At 47.6% G+C, this 22,501-nt stretch overlaps 1 protein-coding gene across 1 annotated transcript; it reads left to right on the top strand.

Annotated features, from left to right (window-relative positions):
- Positions 1-10,578: 10,578 nt before the first annotated feature.
- On the top strand, positions 10,579-22,215 carry FEZ1 (fasciculation and elongation protein zeta 1; the record flags this gene model as incomplete). Its single annotated transcript, XM_084301488.1, has 9 exons — positions 10,579-10,853; positions 14,719-14,815; positions 16,105-16,194; positions 16,829-17,021; positions 18,550-18,821; positions 19,744-19,824; positions 20,231-20,306; positions 21,048-21,113; positions 22,090-22,215. The coding sequence occupies 9 exons, from the start codon at positions 10,579-10,581 to the stop codon at positions 22,104-22,106; spliced, it is 1,167 nt and encodes a 388-aa protein (XP_084157614.1). The 3' UTR covers positions 22,107-22,215.
- Positions 22,216-22,501: the final 286 nt, after the last annotated feature.

The following is a 22,501-nucleotide window of genomic DNA, read 5'->3' as shown; positions in this document are numbered from 1 at the left end:
CTGTAACGGGGACGCCTCCCTCGCGACCCAGCCTGAGCGATCGCCTCATCCCCCATTTGGAAACGTCCTAACCCAAAATGAGGAGCCACGATCGGAAAACCTAAATTTCTCTACCAGGTGGTCTCACAGGGCAGAAAATAATCTCCCACGCTGCCGTTGAAGCACCTGCATAATGAGAACTTGCTAAAATGCAAGGTATCTGCAGTTATCAGCAGCTTTCACCAGATTTCTCCCTTAAATCTTGACTTCAGGAGCTCATCTGAGTGCCCTGCCCTTCCAGCACAACTGAATGTGATAAAAGCTCTGTAAAGGCATGCACCTTCGGGTGATATTTAATGCTCTATGTTTAGGCCCCTGGAGGCTGTCAAAATTACCTACTGTTCACACAAGGGGGCAAGGGACGTTGCTCCTCTTCCACTCACCCTCCATAGAGAGCAGGGACTACAGAAAACATAAAATCAGTTTTGCTGATGTATGAGTATTTCAAATATCAGTAAGACAAAAATGACCCAGTTCAAAATTGACCTACTGGCATTCCCAAACCAACCTCCAGATTGTGTCGCTACCCCAATATGTCTGTGTTTCATTTGGTTTGTCCAATTTTGTGAAAGGTTTTTGACTTTAATAATGGGAATGTTGGTGGAGATATGTCCAGATTGATCAGCATAAGTACAACAGGTGGTATTTACCAATATGCACATACCACCTTCAGAAGCTAATGCCACATCCAATACCACCTGATTTTGGAATGCTACCTTTGCAAATTCCTGATACTTCTTACAAGGCCAAAATTGTATCAACGCTGGCGCTGCCCATAGATTCTATAGTTTGGGCTACATTTATGATGGTGGCTACAAATTTGATTATGCCAAGATTCAGGAACAGGATTTGAGACACTTTACATTTGGGTTTTGATCCTCCCATTAGAGGGTTAGGAGATGGAATATCTCCATGTAACTCATGGGCAGACTCCACTAGCAGAGTACGTTGTACTTCTGAGTGTGTTAGTAACCCTCCCAGGGTTCAGGTGGCTGTGCTATATAATGACAGGCCCTACCATGCACAATACAGTGCAATCCTCTATGATTAATAAATCCTGGGGAACATGCAATATCGTTCAACAGGGTGTGGCAGGGATGGCAGTTTCCAGGTGAGAAATCCTTAATTCTATTATAAGGAAATGTGCAACCTGCAGTGTAGCTTGTACTACAACTTGCACTGTAGAGAAGAATTAAATGTGTGTTCCCATCTGGACCTGGCTTGGTGACATGACCCTTGTGGTGACATGCACACTACTGGCATTCCACACATACTGGAATGTTGCTTCACACCCGTGTTCCTTTCCTACCTCCTCTCTTCTTCATGAAATTCCCAGTTCACTGGGAATGCAAACATGCAGAGTCAGGGAGCTGCAGCGTCCCTGCGTTCAGAGCTTTGGAGGAAGCCCATCCATTGACTGGCTGAGCTCTCCCCAGGAAGCCTTGGCAGGTGCTTCCAGGGGGACAGCTAACAGAGGTAATCCTGTTGCTCCCTGAGAGGGTAAGTGGGTACATACCCAGCATTTGATAAGGTTAGCAGAATTGGCCTAAGTTTGGGATGATTCCATACATGAAATTTCCTACCAGTCTATTTTTGTTCTAGGAAACAGCAGAAAGATATATATAACTGTAAAATCCATTACTTCCTCGATTTCACTATCTCCCAGGTAACTGAACAGCTTAAAAAGCTGTATATATAAATGTATGAAAAGAGACATGAAGAAGCTGCCAGAAAAACCTGAGACCCTCCAGTTTTCTCTAGGTACATGGTTGTACGCCAACTAGGCACTAATGCAATTAGTTCACATTGTTCTTCATGAAGTCAAGTCTCCTGTACAAATCTAGTGCCTTACTAGCTAGAAGAAATCAAATGAGTGTTAGTAACAAGGTGCAGAGAGAAGATATTTTTGTATTCTGTTCAAGAATTTGGTATCCCTTTTTGTCCCGTGGAACCTGTGAAATCTGTAGAACTCGTTCTTCTTTTCCTAAACAATCTCAGAAGCAAACTGGGAAACTCAAGATCTGTGGCACTGATCTAGAAGCACCAGAGGATGCATAGGTGCATGTGTAAGGAGTTCATCTTTGCATATATAAGGAATACAAGCTGCCACCAAATTGAAGTGTATCTGTTTAATGAGACCTAGCTCTTGAGTTCAGAATCTTGACATTTAATGCAATAAAGGAGTTTTTGAATTAGGTTTATAGAAGTCAACTTGGCAGGACTTTAAGCAAACTTTTATAAGGTCTGTAATAAAATCTAGCATAATGTATTTCTGCTTTGTACCAAATACAAAGCAATAATAATGGTTATTTGACCTGGTTCTTTTCTCCTATTTTCTCTTGTAGCTTGAATGCTGTGGTACTTCAGAACATTTTGATTCACTGTTTGTGGGTGCCTGTCCAGCAAAGAGGTTGCTTGAGTTGTCTATTTCAACGTAATGCATGACTTACTAGGAACAAGAAACATGTCTCTGAGTAAACCCTTCCAGCACATGGGAAATTTCTGCAGCACATAGCTTAGGAACCTATCTGTACAACCAGCTGTGGAAAAAAAATGTGCTGTTATTGTCAAAAGAACAAGCAGGATCAGCAGAAAATGGGGAGTCTGAATTAGCACATGACATGTGCAGTCCTTGTGTCATTATGCTCAGTGGCAGCAATGGACAAAGTACAGCCAAAAAAACGCTGGAGGGCTCTTCCCTGGTGGCTCCTACCACCGAAGCTCCTTCCCGGTGCTGCAGTGGAGCTTTTGCCCCCTCTTTTGGTTAGGGAGATGTAGGACAAGGGGAGGGAGCAGTTCTGCAGGTCTAAGATTAAAGGGACATAATGGTGTGACTGCTAGACATGACCCTTCAAGAAGTAGTAGTGTATTGATTTTCTGGTTTAACTGATTCATTCTTACCAGGGTATTCCCTTAACCCTCAGAGCAGTCTTTCCTTCTGGACTGGACATAGAACAACTAAAGAAGAAAGTGGTTTGCAGCAGCTCACTGTGGCCTGGTGCTGCAGTAAATAGGACAGGACTTGGGATGAGACTTTGACCAGCTACTAGACTCTTAATTTTTTTTTTTTTTTTTTTTTTTTTACCTCTGTTTAACTTTTTTTCATTGTTTTTCTTGGCTACCATGTATCTTTGATGGGGAAATGGCTGCAGTTAAATTCTTTATTAGTGTTAATGGTAATTCATTACTCATCAGACCAGCACTACTAGGAATCTGCACAAAGTCTAGCACTTATGCATTCAACTTATATCCTCCCATACACCATGTGTTTATGAGTTGTCTGTAAAATTACAATAGCAGTTTGTATTAGCAAGAGTGTTTTCACATCTGTTTTGGGAATGGCTGAACAATACAGCATCTTAAATGCAGGTAGACACTAGTAACAAGCTAATTCTGTTACAACTACTGGCCCTGAAATACCTGATCAACTGGAAGTGTTGAGAAGGGAATCCTGCTGTAGACAAGGAGTATGTGAGAGGTTTGGGTACTAAAAATAATAGATTTAAACTTTTCTACCAAGTTTGTATTGGAATGTCCCTGGAATTTTTTAAAGGCAAAAATATAAGCCATGAAAACCGCTGGCAAGACCATGGTATGTGCTATGGGGTGCTAAGGCATCTAATACGAAAACTCACACTTGTTTTTTGTTGATATCCTTGGAGACAGGTATGACATAGACACAAATCTGCTGGGAAGATCAAAGATTTTGTAGATTATGACAGTGGTTTCTAGTTGATCTAATTTGAAGTCCTGAGTATGAAGGTGAGAATGGAAGAAAATTTTGGAGGAGAGAGAGGCAGGGATGCTAACTGCAGAATGAAAGGTTAACATGATGTTTGGGCCAGGAAGAGCAGCTACACTTGTCCACTTGTTGATAGAAGAATGTGCTTTGGTCCTCCCATTTTTAATAAATTTGCTTTCTTCACAGATTTTCATTACGATATATAGTATAGCTTTTTGATGGGGGTTAACATAAATAAACGAAAAGAAGAAAAGAAGAAAACTACAAAAGATTTTGTAGATAACATACATGCTATTTTGTGTGGTTGGTCATGTCTCTTTTCATTTATTTCCATATACAAATTTTTAAGCTGTAAGAGTTTTGTTCTACTCAGAGCAACCTTAGGGCGTGTCGTGGTTTAACTAGGAAGAAAATTAACTCAGTTCTAACTGAAACCGGGACAGGGTGCTATCAGGATTTCCATGTCAGCTGGAGATTTCTTTAAATAGATTTCTATGTAAATGTTTGTGAGCTCTTCTATTTACAACTTCTGAACCTACAAGATAGCAGAGGGTTGTGTTCTATTACTGTTTTACCTTGATTAATATCAACTATGGAAAGCTTGTTTTGGATGTCAGTCATTAAAATTTGTGAATCCTACAGTAAATTCCCCAGGGAAGTGGTCACTGCACTGAGCCTGTCTGAATTTAAGAAGAGATTGGACTGTGCACTTAGTCACATGGTCTGAACTTTTGGGTAGACCTGTGCGGTGTCAAGAGTTGGACTTGATGATCCTTAAGGGTCCCTTCCAACTTAGGATATTCTATGATTCTATGAAATTACAGTAAACATTTTCCAGAAACAGGGATAAATCTCCCACCTTCTCTTTCCCATTCCAATGCATTTTTAAACTGTAGAAAAGTTCAAACCTCCTTTAACAAAAATATCCTTTTTAGATCTGTACGGATTCCTTTGCAGTTGATTTCTTGGCTCAAGACCCAGGGACACATCAGCAAGGCTCCTTCTGGTGCATTGATCATGGCTGGCCACCAGGTGCCCACCACGCCACTCTCTCCTCCCTGTCCCCATAGAGGGAGAAAATGCAACGGAGAAGCTCATGGGCTGAGATAAGGACAATTACCATCATGGGCAAAACAGGCTCGACTTAGGGAAGGTTAGTTAATTTATTGCTGATTAATAAGGGAGTAGAACAGTGAGAACTAAAATATAACTAATACACCTTCCTCCCAGCCTGCTTCTTCTCAGGCTCAACTTCCATCTCAGTCCTTTAGCTCCTCCTGCACTGAGCTGGGCTTTTCTTTCCTTTCTTAACCCTGCTCTCCCAGAGCCCTCACAGCTCTCTGCAAGGATTTTTGGAGTTTGTCTGAATGGTCTCTGGTTCCTCAGGGAAAGCTTTAAGCCAGGGCTAGGAGATTGTTTGCTCCAGAGATCTTCTAGAGCATTGGTATCCAAAGGAAGTGCAGGAAGAAAATGTTGGTTCTTCTATTTGTATTGAATTTTTATCTGAAAAATGAGAAAATAAAACGGTGTGCATGTCAGAGGGGCCTGTGGGATGCCAGGCGCTTGGTGTCCTGGGGTGTTGTGCTCACAGCATGGTGGGGGCAGCAGTGGTGCCCTTGCTCGTTTGCTTGCTTTCAGCTGTTGTGACTCACTGTGCTTTGTGTTAGGTGGATTTACAGATCGTGTTTCTTAGTGGTAGCTACACCGTCCTCGAAATGCATATTGAAGATGCAACTGACAACGCCAGTGCAGACAGGCAATGAGGAAGAAGCAGAACTGGCACTTCTCTCCTCAAAGGAAACCTTTGTCAGCCACATGATGGAGTAAAACCAACAATGATCTAATGAGATCTGACAAGAATTTGGCCATAAATATTCAAAAAAATATTCAAGAAGGCTGTTTGAAATATGGATTTACATAACCCTTACCCTAACGGTGTATTGTACCTTAAGACGTGAGCCACCACGACCAGCAATGAGCATCCAGGACAGAGACAAGCTGCTTTGGTCTCTTCAGTGATGCATCATGCTGCACATACTCAAACCACTATTTCGCAAAATTACCCTAAGCTTAATGATCCATGTTTTGGAGCCTTTTTTTGAGGTTTCTTATGCAAGGTAAAAAGCCATGTAGTGGTGGAGAAACCTTCGTTCTTCCTAATGCAGTAAAAACAGGTGAGATAATGAATGGAAAGCGATTTGGTGCCGTGCAGAAGTGCATGCCTTTGCCTGCAAATGTTTCTGGGAGGTGCTCAGGAAGTGCTCCTGGGGATCAGAAGAAAGATGAGGCACAAATGATGGGGTGCAGGAGGCGTGCAGTACAGCTGGGTGAAAGCACCAATGTCCCTGGCCTTGTCTGGTGGCATTTGCTGGTTTCTGCTTCAACAGAAAACTGCTTGAAGAAGGACTCTGGTGGGCCAGTGAAGTAAAGACCTGTGGGAGAGGACCGGTTCTCAACAGTAAATGATTTCTTTAACAAAACAGTGTTTCACAGAAAAACTCTGTCAGTGTAACTGCTGGTGGAGTGGCTACTGTGACCAGAATTAAAAAAGGTGCTAGGGTGAGGTTACAGGGACAGGGACACACCGGGAAGTCAGCATCAGCCCTGGGCAAGCTAGCACAGCAAAGGTGTTGGAGCTAGAAATTCCTGGGGGATGTCATGGATGTGGTTAACTTCATAAAATAAAGTGAATAGGACAGGACAGGACAGGACAGGACAGGATAGGATAGGATGGAACAGGATGGAACAGAACAGAAAAAAATAAAACAACATGAAATAAAATGCACCAAGACCTTTACATAGTCAGATTTTCATAATGCTTTAATTATGAAATGGGAAGAGAAAATATAAATCCATTGTACCACCCAGAAGTTTGCTGGTTTTCTCATGGCAAAGTGCTTCAAAGAGCTGTTGAACTGGAAAATGCAGCTTTTCTTCCCCAAAAGGCCAGTGCTCCTGGTGTGCTGAGCTCTTCTGCAAGGACAAGCAGCTGTCACGAGTGTGATGTGTCATCTACACAAGCTCTCACATCCATAGCCTTAAAACCTTGGCAAACAAATTTTCTAACCCATTAATAATCTTCAATCTTCAGTGTGTTTTGAACCCATTTGTTAAAACAAACAAACCGACAAACAAACAAACAAAAACACAAGACCTTCACAATAGTTCACAAGACTGATTGATCAACAGCAGGGAGGATGGAAATTTCCAGCTGAATTCCGACAAAAACTGCTGCAACATTTCTGGAAAACGAGTATCAGGATGCAGCAAGCACAGCGACAGTGCGCGGCCTCCCTCAGGACCCAGCTTTGTCACCGACAGCCATTGCGGCCAGCACCGAACCAGCAATTGCTGCACGTCCACCCACTGAGCCAGCGTTGTAAAGGATGAGGATGTGGCCACTTTGCAGAACTGGATATTTTGGGGGGATATTTTTGAGGAAAAAGGGATGGATTGTAACACTGAGAATTTTTTAAGATGTTATTTCTTCTTTGTTTCATCAATTTTTATGCCTTTTTTTTTTTTTTTTTTTTTTTTTTTTGTCTGCTTTCATAATGGCTGCAATGTATTCATACGCTTGGGAAAGTGCATGAATAAATAAATATATATATGGGGGAGGGGGAGGCGAAAATTGTGTGTTGGTGGGGATGCATGACCCCCAAAAAGGCTGGAGACCTCTGCTGCATCTGCGAGGAGGGGGAGGAGGAGGAGGATGAAGCCGGGGGGGCGAGGATGAAGGTGAGGATGAGGGGGAGGACGATGAGGAGGAGGAGGAGGACGAGGGGGGAGGGAGGATGCAGCCGGGGCCTCTGCTGGCCCCGCTCCCCCCTCCCCCTCCCCTTGCCCTTCCCCCGGGGGGGGGGCGGGCGGGTAGGCTCCTGATGACGTCACCCCCACCCCCCTCCCGCATCGGCGCGTGCGTAGCTCGTCCCCTGCCCCCTCCAGCCCCCCCCGGCGCGCGGAGGATGCGGGGCCGCAGGTGGGTGCGGGGACGGGGGGCACAGAGCGACCCCCCCCGGGGTGCGCTGCTGGCAATGCGGGGTTCATGGGGCCGCACGGGCTGGGGGGGGGGGGGATTTGAGGTGCAGCCGGGAGGGGGGGGGGGTGACCACGGTGGGGGGGCGCACGGGGCGTTGACATTGCATGGAAGCACGGTGGAGGGGGGTTGCTTTTTGGGGTGCAGCTCGGTGCTTTGCGCCCCCCAACCCACCCTGGGGGAAGGCGTGCGTTGTGGGGTGCAGCGTTGCGGGGGGGGGCATCGAGGGGCGAGCTCGCGGGGAGGGGGGGGGGGCGGCTCGCACCGCAGCGGTGCATGGGGGGGGGGGTGCCACCTTTCCAACCTCCACCCCCCCCACCCCCGCGGCTGGGGGGTGCGTTGGGCGTTGCGGGGCAGTGCACAAGGTGTGTGGGGGGGATGCAGCACGGAGGGGCGTCGCTGTGGTGCGCTGTGGGAGGGGGGGGGCTTCTTCGCGGGGGTGGGGGACACCAGGATGCTGCGTGCCCCGGGGGTGCCCGATGCGCATCAGCATCCATGCAGGGGTGGTGCACTGTGCGCTGCGCACGCGCTGCACGGGGAGGGGGGGCATGAAGCAGGGGGAGGTGGTTTGGGGCTGTGGAGGCGTTTTGGGGTGCAACGGAGGTGGTAGGTGTGGGGGGCGCATGCACAGAGCTGCACGTATGGGGGGGTTGCTGGCAGGGGGAGTGCATGCGCAGTTCACAAGTGCAGGTGTGTGCGTGCAACAGGGAGCTCGGGAGGGGCAGACAAGGGGGTGGATGTGAATGGTGCACAGGGCACACGTACAGTGCGTGGGATGGGGCTGCATGCGTGTACAGCAGTGCTTGCATGTACAGCGGTGCATCCATGTACAGTGGTGCACACACAAGAAGGCATGTGTGTGTGCAGTGTGTGCTCGCACCCCTGTGCATGCAAACATGCTTTGCACATACCCCCTGAGCATGCATGCAGCATAAGGGTGCACCCCACGCCTGTGCACCCCTGTATGTGTGCACTGTGCCTGCATGTGCAGGGCTGCATGTGTGCAGGGCTGAAGGCAGGCACAGGAGGTACCTGCTCAGTGCACACGTCTAGGGCACATCACCCGTGGGGTGTGGAAGTCCCTGGTGCATGCATGCAGGGGTGTGTGTGTGCATGCATGGGGACACGTCTGTGTGGAGGTGTGTGCATATGTGCATAGGGCTCACTTACATCTATGTGTGCATGTACCCCTTGCACATGTGCACCCTGACACTCATGCACTCCCCAGAATGCATGCAGCATGTGTAGGTACAGTGCACAGGTGCACCCTCATGTGCATATGCCCCTGTGCAGGTGTGCCCCCCTCCAGACGTGGGGGTGCATGCATGTACAGGGGTGTGTGCCTATAGGATACTTACGGGATACTACTAAGATGCTACCAGGAGTTTACTAAAATGCCGTTAGGATACAGTGAAGATAGTGCTTGGGTACTTCCTGGATGGCACTAAGGTACTGGCAGGATACTATGTGGATGCTGAGTAGGTACTGTGACAACACCAGTAAGGTACTGTAGGAAGTAGGGCACAACCAGGATGCTGTCAGGACACTACAGAATTATTACCAGGATCTTTCTTGGGATGATAGTGCAATACTATTGCGACATTAGGAAGGTGCCACTGGGCTAGTGCTAACATACCTTCAGGGTACTCTCAAGATACTACAAATGATAGCGTTAAGATGCTTTCGGCGTAGTAACATGGCAGGACTAGGACATTCTTAGGATACTACCAGGATCTTGCTGAGATACAGTGGACACACTAGTAAGATTAGCAGGACATTATAAAATATCACCATGATACTTTCAGGACTCTACTAGTAATTTATTGCTAGAATCCTATCAGGATACTACTGAGATTCTGTCAGGGCACTACTAACATATTACTAGAATATTATTGGAACTCTACAAAAATGCTTTTAGCACATTGATAAGACACTATGAAGGTACTACTGAGATATCAGTAGAATATTCACAGGAAAGCACTAAAATAATAGATATCTGGATTTTACATTGCACTACTGAGATACTATCAGAACACTGCTAACATACCAGCCATATACTGTTAGGATCCTATCAGGTACTACTGTGATACTTTCAGGACACTATTAAGATATGACCAGGATGCTATCAGGATGCTCCTGACATAGAATCAGAGTACCACTATGATACTGTCACAACACTGATAAGGTGCTTTCAGAACAGAACTCAGTTTTTAGTAGGATGCTGTCAGGATACTACTAGGGAGGATACTTCTGAGATACTACTAGGGAATGATAAAAGGTATTGGTAAGATGCTTCTGGAATACTATCAGGGCAACACTCGAGGTTAGAATACTGTCAAAACATTGCTGATACCAGTATGATACTTTGATGCCACTACTAAGGTACTAGTGATATAGTAGGAGGATACTGCTGAGATACTAAAAGTTCACTAATAAAGCTGGTGATGTGATACTGTTGACATACTGTCAGGGTAGCAGTAAGATACTCTAGGGTCTTTTAAAATACTTTGCTACTAATAGTGTTGGGATAGTACTTAGAGACAATCAGCATATTACTTTAGCACTACTAAGATGCTATGAAGACAGTAATAAGATGCTGTAGGGATGCTGCTAAGTTACCCCTGGGACGCTACTAGCCCTGTACTGGGGTTACAGCCAGCACAGTGCAAGCCAAGGGAATTGGGAGCCCGGCTGGTGTGACCCTGAGCAGCAGGAACCTCACAGGTGCCCTCTCCCTACAGCTAAGGTGGGGGCAAGGAGGATGGAGGCACCCCTGGTAAGCCTGGAGGAGGAGTTCGAGGAGGGGCCTGGGGACGATGGGGGGACCCCCCGGCGCACTGCGGACCCTGCACTGGCCGAGCTGGAGAGCTTCTCAGCTGAGATGATGAGCTTCAAGTCGATGGAGGACCTGGTGCAGGAGTTCGACGAGAAGCTCACTGTCTGCTTCCGTAACTACGATGCCGCCACCGAGGGCCTGGCTCCTGTGCGGGGCCGCCTGCAGGCACAGGAGGAGGAGGAGCGCCTTCAGGACGAGGAGTGAGTAAGGCCCCTTCCTCCCAGAGATGCCTGCCTCTGCACCCCTGTGGAGTCTGGCTCCCTGCATTGCAGCATGGTCATGCAGCATGCTGAAGTAATGTTGTAGTAACCTGTGGGTAAGCCCCCTTGGGGCCTGTGTGCCTTCTTGAACCCTTGAGAGGCTTCTTCCACATGCAGCCCAACACCTCGCATCATGGCAAAGCTGTGCAGTAGCATGGAGTAGCTGTGTAGTATCCTATGAGTAGGGCACTGTTGGGCCTGCATGCCTCCTTGCAACGTTATGAGATACACACATGCGGCCGCAGCACACAAACCACCACTGCAGCATGGTTAATGCAGTGCATCAGAGTAAAAACATTGTATCCTATGAGTAAAGCACCACTGGTGCTTATGCACTTGCATGCTCGCAAGATGCCCTTTGCATGCAAATCACATCACTGCATTGCAGCTTGATCATGCAACACCTTGGAGTAGCTGTGTAGTATCCTATGAGTAGGTACAGCAGGGTGCTCCATCTGGCATTGCAATGGGCCACAGCAGGCCCAGACTTTGTGACTGCAGCAGGGGATGGTTAAGTGTAAACTTAGAGTAAGGTGTGAGTAGGGCTCAGCCTCCTCCTTTCAACATGCAAGCAGTGCACCAAGGCGGGGCAGCCAATCTGGAGCAAAATCTGCCCAACCTTGCCTATTTGGCCAAAAATGGTGGCATTTGTACTGAAATCTTAATTTTCCTTAGAAACCTTTTTTTGTTGTTGCAAAAATGCCATTTGGGGACAGAATTTGCCTTTTTTTTTTTTTTTTTTGAGTGGTGTTTGTCTATAAACGCCTTTCTAGTGGATTTTTTTGTATGTGTTTAATTGGGATTTTTCCCCAGGCTGCAGTTCCTAATGCTAATTTTTTCACCAAGCAAAGTGGTTGTTTTCAACCCAAAAGCTCCCAAATCTTTTTTTTTTTTTTTTTTTTTTTTTTTTCCCAGAGAAAAATCAGTAGTTTTTCAGAGAAAAAATGTGTTTTGGCCTGGTGCCGGGAGCACCGTGCTGTCGCCGGCAGCCGGCCCACGGTGCTGCTTTGTGCTGCTTATTGTGTCATTTTGGGTCAGTTTGGGCAAAACAGGCTTTTTTTTTTTCCCACTCTTGAATGAGCCCTTTGTGCATGGGTGGAGGATGGGCTGAGGCCTTAAAGGCACTATTTTCCACTAATTATTAACCAATTATTTCCAAAATTAACCCAGAAATCTCCTTCCGTTGCTTGCCTGGCTCTGCAAGGTGCTGTCCCTTTAAAAGCAGAAAAAAAAAAAAGCAGATATAATCACTTGCTTTTTCCTTATTTGTTGCAGTTTTGTTGAAACTGGGAATATATATATTTTTTAATGTGCGTTTTTGTGTATTGATTTGTGAAATATATGAATAAGGGAGAAATTAAGATCAGGCAAGGAGAGGGATGAGATGAATTCCTAAAATTGATGTTTTGGTCATTGGTTTGGGACTGGGGGCATTTGGGGAGGGGCGAGCTGTTTTGGGATGGTTTAGGGGGAATTGGGACGTGTGTGGATGTGGCACTGTGTTGGATGGGATGGACTAAAACTTCAATTTGTTGCGGTGGAAATATGGGTGGTTTTGTCTAAATTTAGGGGAGGAGGTGTCAAGACCTGGGAAAATACATGGGGGTTGGTGTTCTAACCTTGCCTTTTTTCCCATTTTTGACCTTTTTCCCTGTGTTGCCACTTTTCAGCAATTTTTCCCCTCTTCTTCCATATCCAGTTGTCCCTATTTATTTTTTTTTACTTAATTCCCATTTTATCCCTTTTTATCCATTTGACATTTTCCTCGTACTTAATTTTTTCTTACATTTTCTTTTTCCTCAATTCCCTTCCCCCCTTTTTTTCCTTTTATCCCTTTTCTCTTTCTTTTTCCTATTTTCCTCCTTCCACTGTCTAACCTCATTCTCCATTTTCCCAATTTTTCTTTCCCCACTTTTTTCTACTTTGTCATTTCCCCCTTTTTTTTCCTCTTTTCTCATTTCTTTTATTTCCCATCTTTTATTCCCATTTTCTTTTCCATTTTTCTTCCCTTTCCTCCTTTTTACCTCTTTTATCTTTTTTTTTTTTTTTTTCTCTATTCTTCATTTTCAGTTTTTCTCCCCTCTACCCTCCCTCTACTATTCCCCATGCACCTTTTTTTGGTGAAATAGGGCAAAACTGGCCCGGCCCTGCGGGGGAATATGGGCAACACAGTAGTGTTGGCAGGGAACTCCGGGCAGCTGCCATGGTTTGGGGTGTTTAGCACAGTTTTGTGGAGTGACTTGGGGTATTTCAGGGCCATGTTTCATAGATTTTTTTTCTAGATTTTGTTTTGGTCTGTTGCAGTTTATTTTGGAGTGTCAGATGAATTTTGGGGTGTTCTATTTCAGAGCTGTTTTGCAGGGTGGCTTCAGGCATTTCACTGCTGTGTTCTGGGGCAGCAAACCAGGGTATTTTGGGAGGCTTTGAGGTTTTTTTGTTTGTTTGTTTTCAGGGTATCACAGCTGTGTTTTGGGGTGTTCCAGGGCAGTTTTGGAGGGTTTCAGGGCATCAGGGCAATGAATCTGGACAGTTTTGCTGTCACTTGGTGCAGTTTTGGTTTATTTCATAGCAGTATTTTTGGGTGTTCCAGGTCCAATTTTGAGGGAATTTCAGGGCAGTTTTGGAGGTGATTTAGTTTTTTTTCAGGGTGACAGTTTGAGGTGTTTCAAAAGGGCATTTCGGGGCACTATGGGGTGTTGTGGCTGCATTTTGGGTCATTTCAGCATGATGCAGGACAGCATTTTGGGGGAGTTTTGAAGCATTTTGGACATTGCAGAAGCTTTTCGGGGTGTTGTGTTTCTATCATTGTCTTTTGGGGCAGTTGGGGATGTTCTGGAGCAGTGCGGTGGCATTTTGGGGGTGTTTCAGAACAGTGTTTTGGTGCTTCTGGAACAGATTTCTGAGGCATTCTAGAAATGATCTTAGTCTAAGGGCAACATTTCATTTTTTGATTCTTTAAGAGTGGCGTTTTGGGGTGTCAGGGCAGTATGTTGGGGCACTTGAGAGTGTTTTGGGATGCTGTTAAGGGACAGAATTTTAAGATATACAAAGGTGTTCTGGTGCAGCATTTTGGGGCATTTTGGAGCATTTCAGGGTAGTGTTTCAGAACAGCATTTTGGGAAATTTCTGGGTGTTCAAATGTTGTATATTGGAATATTTTGGGGCATTTGAGGGTATCTGTGGTTGTTCCGGGGTGGTGTTGTATCTCTGTGTCTCTGTGGAGCATTTTGGGTGTTCCAGGGCATTTTGAGATCCTTTGGGGCTTTTCAGAGTGTCTTGAGACATCTCAGGGCTTTGGGGCAGTGTTTTAGTACAGCATTTTGGAGCATTTCTGGGGCTTTAGGGACTTTTTCATTTTTTGGGTGGACATTTCAGGGCATCTGGGCAATGTTTTGGGGTGGTATTTGGGGATATTTAGGAGTGATTTAGGATGGCGTTTTGGGGTGTTTGGGCTCATTCAGAGCATTGCTGTGGCCTTTTAGGGGTGAAGTTACAAAATGATGTCTTGGGGGCATCACAAGTGTTGGGATATTTCAGGGTAGTATTGCAGAATGATATTTTGGGATGTTTTAGGGTGTTCTGAGGCAGCATTTGGGGTGATTTGGGATGTTTTGTGCATCTAAGTGATGTTTCAGGTTGTCTCCATGCATCGTTTTGGGGCATTTCTGGGTGTTCTGGGGCTGCATTTGGGGCTACTTTGAGGCATTTCGTCATGGCATTTCAGGATGGCTGTCTGGAACGCAGTGCTTCTCGGGGCATTTTGGGCCATTTTGGCAGTTGCCGCTCACCACTCACCTCCCTGCAGGGTCTGGGATGCCCTCACTGATGGCTTCGCCCCCCGGGACTCCCCCCGACCCTGGCTGCACCCTGAAGCTGAGGCCCCTGATGGCACCGACCCCCAGGTATGGCTGTGGCACCCTTAACACCCCAAAACCCTCCTGTCCCCATGTGACCTCCAGTGATGATTGACAGTTGTTAATCAGTCCCAAGGCTTAGCGACCATCAGGGAGGGAGCTGAGCCAGGGTGCTTCAAACCACCCAGAAATAGTGTATTTGGGGGGCTGTTCTTTCATGCAACACCAAGACAATTGCACTAAAACAGGCAAGATTAAGTGCTTGGTTTGGCAATCTGGTCCCTGCCAATCTGTCCCTAAGCTGGGGGTAAGGTGGTGTATTTTGGAGGGAGAAAATAGTGTTTACTTCTTTGTAGTGAGTGTGTGCTGTGAGTAGCTGTGTTTGGAATTGTGGGAGGGCAGTAAAAATGTCCCCAAACCCACTGAATTAAGCCCATTTGGATGTCACACAACCTGTCACTAGAGAAGGTGAGGAGAAAGTCCATTTCCTGGTTTATTTTCTGCTAAAAAAAAGCAAAATAACCTTTGAAATATAGTAAAAAAGATGTCTCCCCATCCAACAACTTAGTTGTTCACACCCCTATCCAGCATCCCTCTCTGACATCTCCCTGCCTAATGTCCCCATCCAACATCTCCATCAAGCCTCTCCTCATTTAACATTTCCATCCCATGTCCGATATCTCCCCTTCCAACATTCCCATCATCTTCATCCAACGTGTTCATTATCTCCCCATCCAGCATCTCTTTCTGACATCCCTCTGCTTCTCTCAGTCCAATGTCTCCATCCAATGTCTCCCCATCCAGTGTCCACATCCATTGACTTCTTCCATTCCCCTCCAATATCTCCCTATCATCTCACCATCCAATGTCTCCATGCAACATCTCTGCATGCTGTATCTTCGTCAAACTTGTCCCCATCCATTATTTTCACCCAGCGTCACCATAATGTGCCCGTCCAACATCATCTCCCTGTCCAACATCCCCACCCAGCATTTCTATCCAACATCCCCATCGAACACACGGCTGTCTGGTGTCCCCATCCAGTATCCTCAAATGAGGTTTCCATCTAACATTTCCTAAGGCAACGTCTCCATCCAACACCCTGATCCAGTGTCTCCCATCCAGTGTATCCCTGTCCTACCTCCCCATCCAGCATCTCCCTATCCGTTGTCTCCATCCAATATCTCCCCAGTGCAGACCCTGCAGGTAGCACATCCCCAGAGCTGTGGCTCCGTGGCAGCTCTCCCCATGAGCTGTGGGGGCCATGTCTGTGTCTGTGCCTGCACCAGGCAGTGTCCATGGTGCCACTGGGGCCACCCAGCTTGTGTCTTCTGCAGCTTTGTGAGAAGGAAGAGGAGGAGGAGCTTGCTGAGAGGAGCGAGCATGACTCAGGCATCAATGAGGAGCCACTGCTGACGGCTGAGCAGGTACCCTCAGCTCCTGTGTGTACCCAAACACCCAAGTGTGCCCATAACACTGGGCTTGCATTGCCCAGGACAACTTCAGCCTATCCCAGCCCCATGGTTGTGTGCTCAAAATGCAAAAAAGACCAAATCCCATCAGTTTGGAACTCTGTCCCTTCTCTGTGGGCAGGGGTGCAGGACACAGACGTGAGTTGCAAGGGGGAAGCCATATGCAGACAACAGATGGGATGTGTGGGATGCAGAGTTAGAAATGGGGGTGCTGATGTGGGGTGTGGGGGTTGGGTGCAGATCAGGATGTAGGATGCACATACAAGATGTGAATGGACAGCACAGTGCAGGTGCAGAATACCCATGTAGTGTGCAATGTGCAGGTTTGGATTGTGGGGTGCAGATGGAGGGTATGGGGACAAGTATGGGGTGCAGGATGGAGGATGCAACATAGGGTGTAGGGAGCAGGATTCAGGTGTAGGTAAGGGATTCAGCTGCAGGATTCTTGGTGCAGACATGAGATGGTGCAACACGGTGCGGTGCAGGTGGAGGGTGCAGGCAGCAGGGTGCAGGTGCAGGACAAGTACAGAGTGCAGGTGTGGGATGAGATGGGGTGCAAAGTGCAACTGGAGGGCACAATGCCCCACAGGTCATTGAGGAGCTGGAGGAGCTGATGCAGAGTTCGCCTGACCCTGAGGCTGACCCTGATGGTGATGAAGAGGAGGAGGAGGAGGAGGAAGCTGAGGCTGATGCAGATAGTGGCAGTGGGGGCATGGAGCCCATCCTCCTGCGTGACCTGCACACTTTCTCCCCCACCTTCAACAACAACTGCTCCCATGAAGGTATGGCCAGCAAGACCCAGGCCAGTCCCTTTTTGGGGGAAATTCCCACCAAATTGGGCAAACAAATCTCCAGGTTCCAGGGCTGGCTGGACCCAGTGTTTAAGCACTGTTTGGCCAGAAGAGGGCTCTTATAAAAAAATAAGCCTATGGAGATCTTGCTTTTAGTGTTGCATTAAGTGCACCCTGTGTGTCACCAAGCACACCACACGTTTTGCAGAGTGTCTCCTGCATTGTGCATTGTACTAAATGCCTTTTGCTAAATGCATGTAGTGCATTTCTCTAAAACATTTTGCAAAACACTGTGCCATTCATTAAATGTGCTATACCTTGCACTGTTATCACCATCTTTTCTTCATGTATACCAAGCATTTTGCTAAACATACCATGCAGTTCATTAAATAACCTGTGTATTTTGCAAAAATGTCTTATGTGTCCTGCGCTTCACTGTTTGCATCCTGCATTTCAATAACTGCACTTTCCCCATGACACAATGCATGTGACTGCATGCAGCAGACTCTTCCCTGATCTGTGCATGGTGCATTTTCCTGATTTCACTGTGCATTTTACTGAATGTTTTGTGCACCTCCCTGAATGCACCGTGCCACTAAATGCACTGTGCACCATCCATAATGTGTAGAAAACGTTTTGATGCTTTTCAGTAATTGCACTGTTTTTTTTCCCCCTCAAAGCACCATGCATACATTTCACTAACTGCATGGAGAGTTTCATTAATCTCATAGGCATTTTGCTAATTGCTCTGTGTATTCCCCTAATTACACATAGTACATTTCATTTATTGCACCGTGCATGTCAGTAATTGCACCAAGCAACTCTGTAATTGCTCTGGGCATTTAACTTATGACACTGGGCATTTCAGTAATCGTACTATGACAGTGTTGGGTGTTCCAATAAATTCACTGTGCATCTTCATAATCACAACACATTAAAAAAGTTTCTACATGCATTTCACTAATTGCACTGTGCATTTCATTAATTGCCTCTGTGGAATTTTACTAAATGTAGTGTGTGTTCAAATAATGCATGTCACTAATTGCACCACGTGTTTCACTAATGCACTATGCCTTTCACTGGTTGCACCAGGAATATCACTGATTCCTCTGTGCATTGCACTAATTGCAACAGGCATACCAATAACTGCACGGGGCGTTGCTGTATTGCACCATGCATTGCACTAACTGCACTGGGCATTGCCAAATCGCACTGTGCATTGCACTAACTGCACTGGACATTGCTGTATTGCACCATACATTGCACTAACTGCACTGGGCATTGCCAAATTGCACCATGCATTGCACTAGCTGCACTGGACATTGCTGTATTGCACCGTGCATTGCACTAGCTGCACTGGGCATTGCCAAATTGCACTGTGCATTGCACTAATTGCACTGGACATCTGACCACTTGCACCAGGCAGCCCAGTAACTGCAGTGTGCATGCCACTAATGGAGCAATGCATTTTGCAATCGTGCAATGCATGTCCTGTCTCTAACTGCCCTGCCGGCAGCAGGGCTGGAGCAGCTCTCAGCTGGGGAGCTGGTGGCAGCGGCGGGGCGGGCAGAGGCGGCGAGCCGGGCGCTGTCAGCGGAGCTGGTGGCACAGCTGGCCCGGCGGGACGAGCTGGCCTTCGAGAAGGAGGTGAAGACGGCGTTCATCGGGGCGCTGCTGGCGGTGCAGGGGGAACAGCGGGAGCAGCGGGAGGCCGCTCGGCGCCGCCACCGTGAACGGGGGCTGAGCCTGCAGGGGGGGCGCCCCGAACGCGGGGGACACATGCCCAGGAAGGTGGGAGATGCGGCGGCCATGGGGGGGAGATGTGGGAGGATGGGGGAATGTGGGGACGGGAGGACATGGGATGGGAAGGGGGTCCATGGGACCCTGGGGATGTTGGAATGGGATATGGAGAGGTGGGGACAGGGAAACATGGAGACATGGGACAGGATGTGGGGACATGGGACAGGGTGTGGTGAGGATGGGGAGACATGATGGGATGGGATGGGGTGGGAGACATAAGATACTTGGAATAAAAGTAATACAGGGGAAGGTGGGAACATGGGGACATAGTATGGAACAAGGGGATATAGGAGAGGGGGAGGTGGGGACATGGGGCTAGGTGGATGAGGAATGGGATGGGATGTAGATATAAAATGGGACAGGGATGTGGAATGGGGGGACTTGGGATGAGGGCACATGGAATGGGGACGACATGGGACAGGATGGGGGGACATGGGACAGGGGCATGTGGAGATGGGATATGGGGATATGAGGACGGGAGGTGCGGACAGGGGGACATGGGATGGGATGGTTGGACACAATCCAGGAGATGTGGGAATGGGATGGTGGGACATGGAATGGGGGTACGTTGGAAGGAATGGGGGCACATGGGACTGGGGAGGTAGGAACTTGGGGACAGCATGGGGGGGACATGAGGTTGGGACAGGAGAAGTGGACAATGCATATGGGACAGGGAACATGAAGGGGTGTGATGGGAATGTTGGGATGGGGGGACATGGAGAGGGCACATGGAAATGGGGATGTGGGGGCAGGGCGATGTGGGGATGGGGGCCATGGGGATAGAGGGGAGGGGGGCAGCAGGGCATGGGACAAGGCCATGGTGGGGAGAGGGATGTGGGTCAGGGAGATGGGGACATTGGTGTCGAGGGAGGTGTGCAGGTGCCCAGGAGGTGATGTGGTAATGCGTCCCCAGCGCTTCAGCATGGAGGGCATCTCCAGCATCCTGCATTCCGGCCTGCGCCAGACCTTTGGCCCTGCCACCAACGAGAAGCAGGTGCTGCCTTTTTCCCCCCAAATTGCCCAGATCTGTCCCCTTTCACCTGCCCTCTTGCACACCCTATTCCCCTGCATCCCCCAAACCCCATTTTCCCCTTTTAAAATATTATTTAATCTTACAGTTTTGCAACACACTTTTCCCTTCTTTGCAAATCCACCTTGCAAAATCATCTTTTTTTCATCCACAAAATCCTCCCTTCATGTTTGGGCAGTTTTTGCAGCATCCAAATAATTCAATATTCCCCAAATGTCTGCAAATTAAATGTGATTGCAGGAAAGTTGCAGACATACTTTGCATTTGTGCTTTCATGCTGATTTGGTGCAATTTTCATCATCGAAATGAACAAAAATATATAGTTTTGTAGCATGAAGGTGTTTCTGTGGTTATTTTTTCTGTTTTGCAGTACCTGAACACAGTGATTCCTTATGAGAAGAAGGGATCACCCCCCTCCGTTGAGGACCTGCAGATGCTCACCAACAGTGAGTCCTTGCTTGGGCAGTCATTTTGCATCAGAATCAGCCATTTTGCATTGCCACAAGACGGCCGATTTGGGGCACAAATGTACATTGCTGCAGCACCTGTGAGTTTTGCACTGTTGTAACACAGCCAGTTTTGGTTGAATCATAGTGCAGGCTGTTTGAGGTGCAATCAGCCAAATAATGCCATTGCGATACAGCTGATATGGGGGGAAAACACCCATTTGTATCATGGCAGTACAGCTGCTTTGGGGCACAATCACCATTTTACATCAATACAGCATTGACAATTTTTGGGCACAGTTGTCTGATTTGCAGCACTATGGAAAAACCTATCTGGGGTGAAAATACCTCTTTTGCTTTGTGCCATCATGGCTGATTTGGAGCACAGCTGTTTTTTGCATCACAGTGGGCCAGCCACGGTGGCGGACCCACTTTGCAACCCCCAACACGGTCTATTTGGGGTAAAATTGCCCATTTTGCATCACTGCAGCACAGCCGATCTGCAGCAAGCCCCTATTTTTACACACTATGCCAGTGCCAATTTGGGTGTGAAACACCCATTCTGCATAACCCCAGACTGGCTGACTGGGGGTGAAAAATGCTCATTTTGGATACTGCCATGCTTGGTGCATTGTGGGAGACTCTGGCCATGTCTCGGATGACTTTTGGGACAGAGGGGAAATTTTGGAGGGTCATATGGGGGCACAGGGGCTGGGCTCACGGCACTATTTCCCCTTGCAGTCCTGTTTGCTATGAAAGAGGGGAACGAGAAGGTGCCCACACTGCTGACGGATTACATCCTCAAAGGTACCTGCTGACCCTGCACATCCCCTGGTCATCCTCCGTACAGCCCCCACGCATTCCTGTTTATCCTTGTGCATCATCCCTCATGCATATCCCACACATCCCCTATGCACCCCTCATGCATTTCCCAGGTATCCTATGTGCATGCTTGTGCCACTGTGCATCCACCATGCTTCCTTTCTGCATCTCCTGTGTATCCTTTTTGCATGCCCTGATCATCCCTCAATGTATCCGCAGGCATCCCTTACTCGTCTCCTGTGCATCCTCTGTGCATCCTTAAGGCCTGCAGGCCTTATGCATCCTCATGCACCCTCGTTGTCCATTCTCCTTCATCCCCTTTGCACCCTTACATTGTCCTTTTGCATCTTTCATGTACCTTCATGAATATCTCCTGTGCCTCCCTCCTTTTTATCCCTTGTGCCCCCATTCATCCCATCTGCTGGACATCAGTTGTGCATTCCATGTACCCTTTGCACCATCATCTGCCCCTTGCACATCCCGTGTCCCCTCATGCACCTCTTGTGTATGCCTTGTACATCCCTCCTGCATCCCTTTCATGTTCCTTCCATATCCCTTGTGCATCCCATTTGCAGCCACTGTGCAACCTCATGCAGCACTCATGCATGCTTGTGTACCCTCGTGTGTCCTAGTGCACTCGTGCTCATGCATCCTTGGTGCACACTCATGCACTCTCATGCATACTTGTGCATGTGAGCCCCTAAGTATGCTTAGGCTCCTCTGTGCACCCCCATGCATCTGTGCATACTTACGCGTCCTCATGCAACTTGGTGCATGCTCACGCATCACTGTGTGCCTTTGCAAACCCTTGTACATCTCTGAATGCTAGTGCACTCTTGTGCCTCCTGGTGCAAGCCTGTCCATCGTTGTGCACCCATCTGCTTGTGCATCATCATGCAGCCCAGTGCAGCCTTGTGCACACCCGTGCACTGGCAAACGCCCATGGCCTCTCTCTTTGCAGTGCTCTGCCCAACCTGATGTGGCGCTGCCCTTGAGCTCCCCCACCCTGGCGCCCCCCAAAATGGGGCCAAACACAAGGAAAACAGGTCGCCTGTGGCCCCCCTGCCCCACACTCCCTCCCTCCCCCCACCTTTTCACAGCTGGAAAATAAATAATTTGTTTCATTAATTAAGCAACTGTCCTCCAGTATCTTCTTTCCCTGCCTGCAACGCTCACTGTATTTTGCAGCTTTTAGATAGAAAAACCATCTTTTTGAGGAAAATGCCAAGGAGGAAACTGCTTTGAGGCTCATGAATATTCAGCATTTTGCAAAATATGCACATTTTGGCTAGTGAGCTGCTGGGTGCTCATTAGGACATGGGAGAAGTTGGGAGCTTCCATTTTGGAGAGAACCAATCAGATTTGGGGAGTGT

The sequence above is a fragment of the Netta rufina genome (genome assembly GCF_964035555.1).
Source record: "Netta rufina genome assembly, chromosome: 25".
NCBI classification, from domain to species: Eukaryota; Metazoa; Chordata; class Aves; order Anseriformes; family Anatidae; genus Netta; species Netta rufina.
The sequence above is the reverse complement of the archived record's forward strand: the minus strand, read 5'-3'. Positions and strand labels throughout refer to the sequence as shown.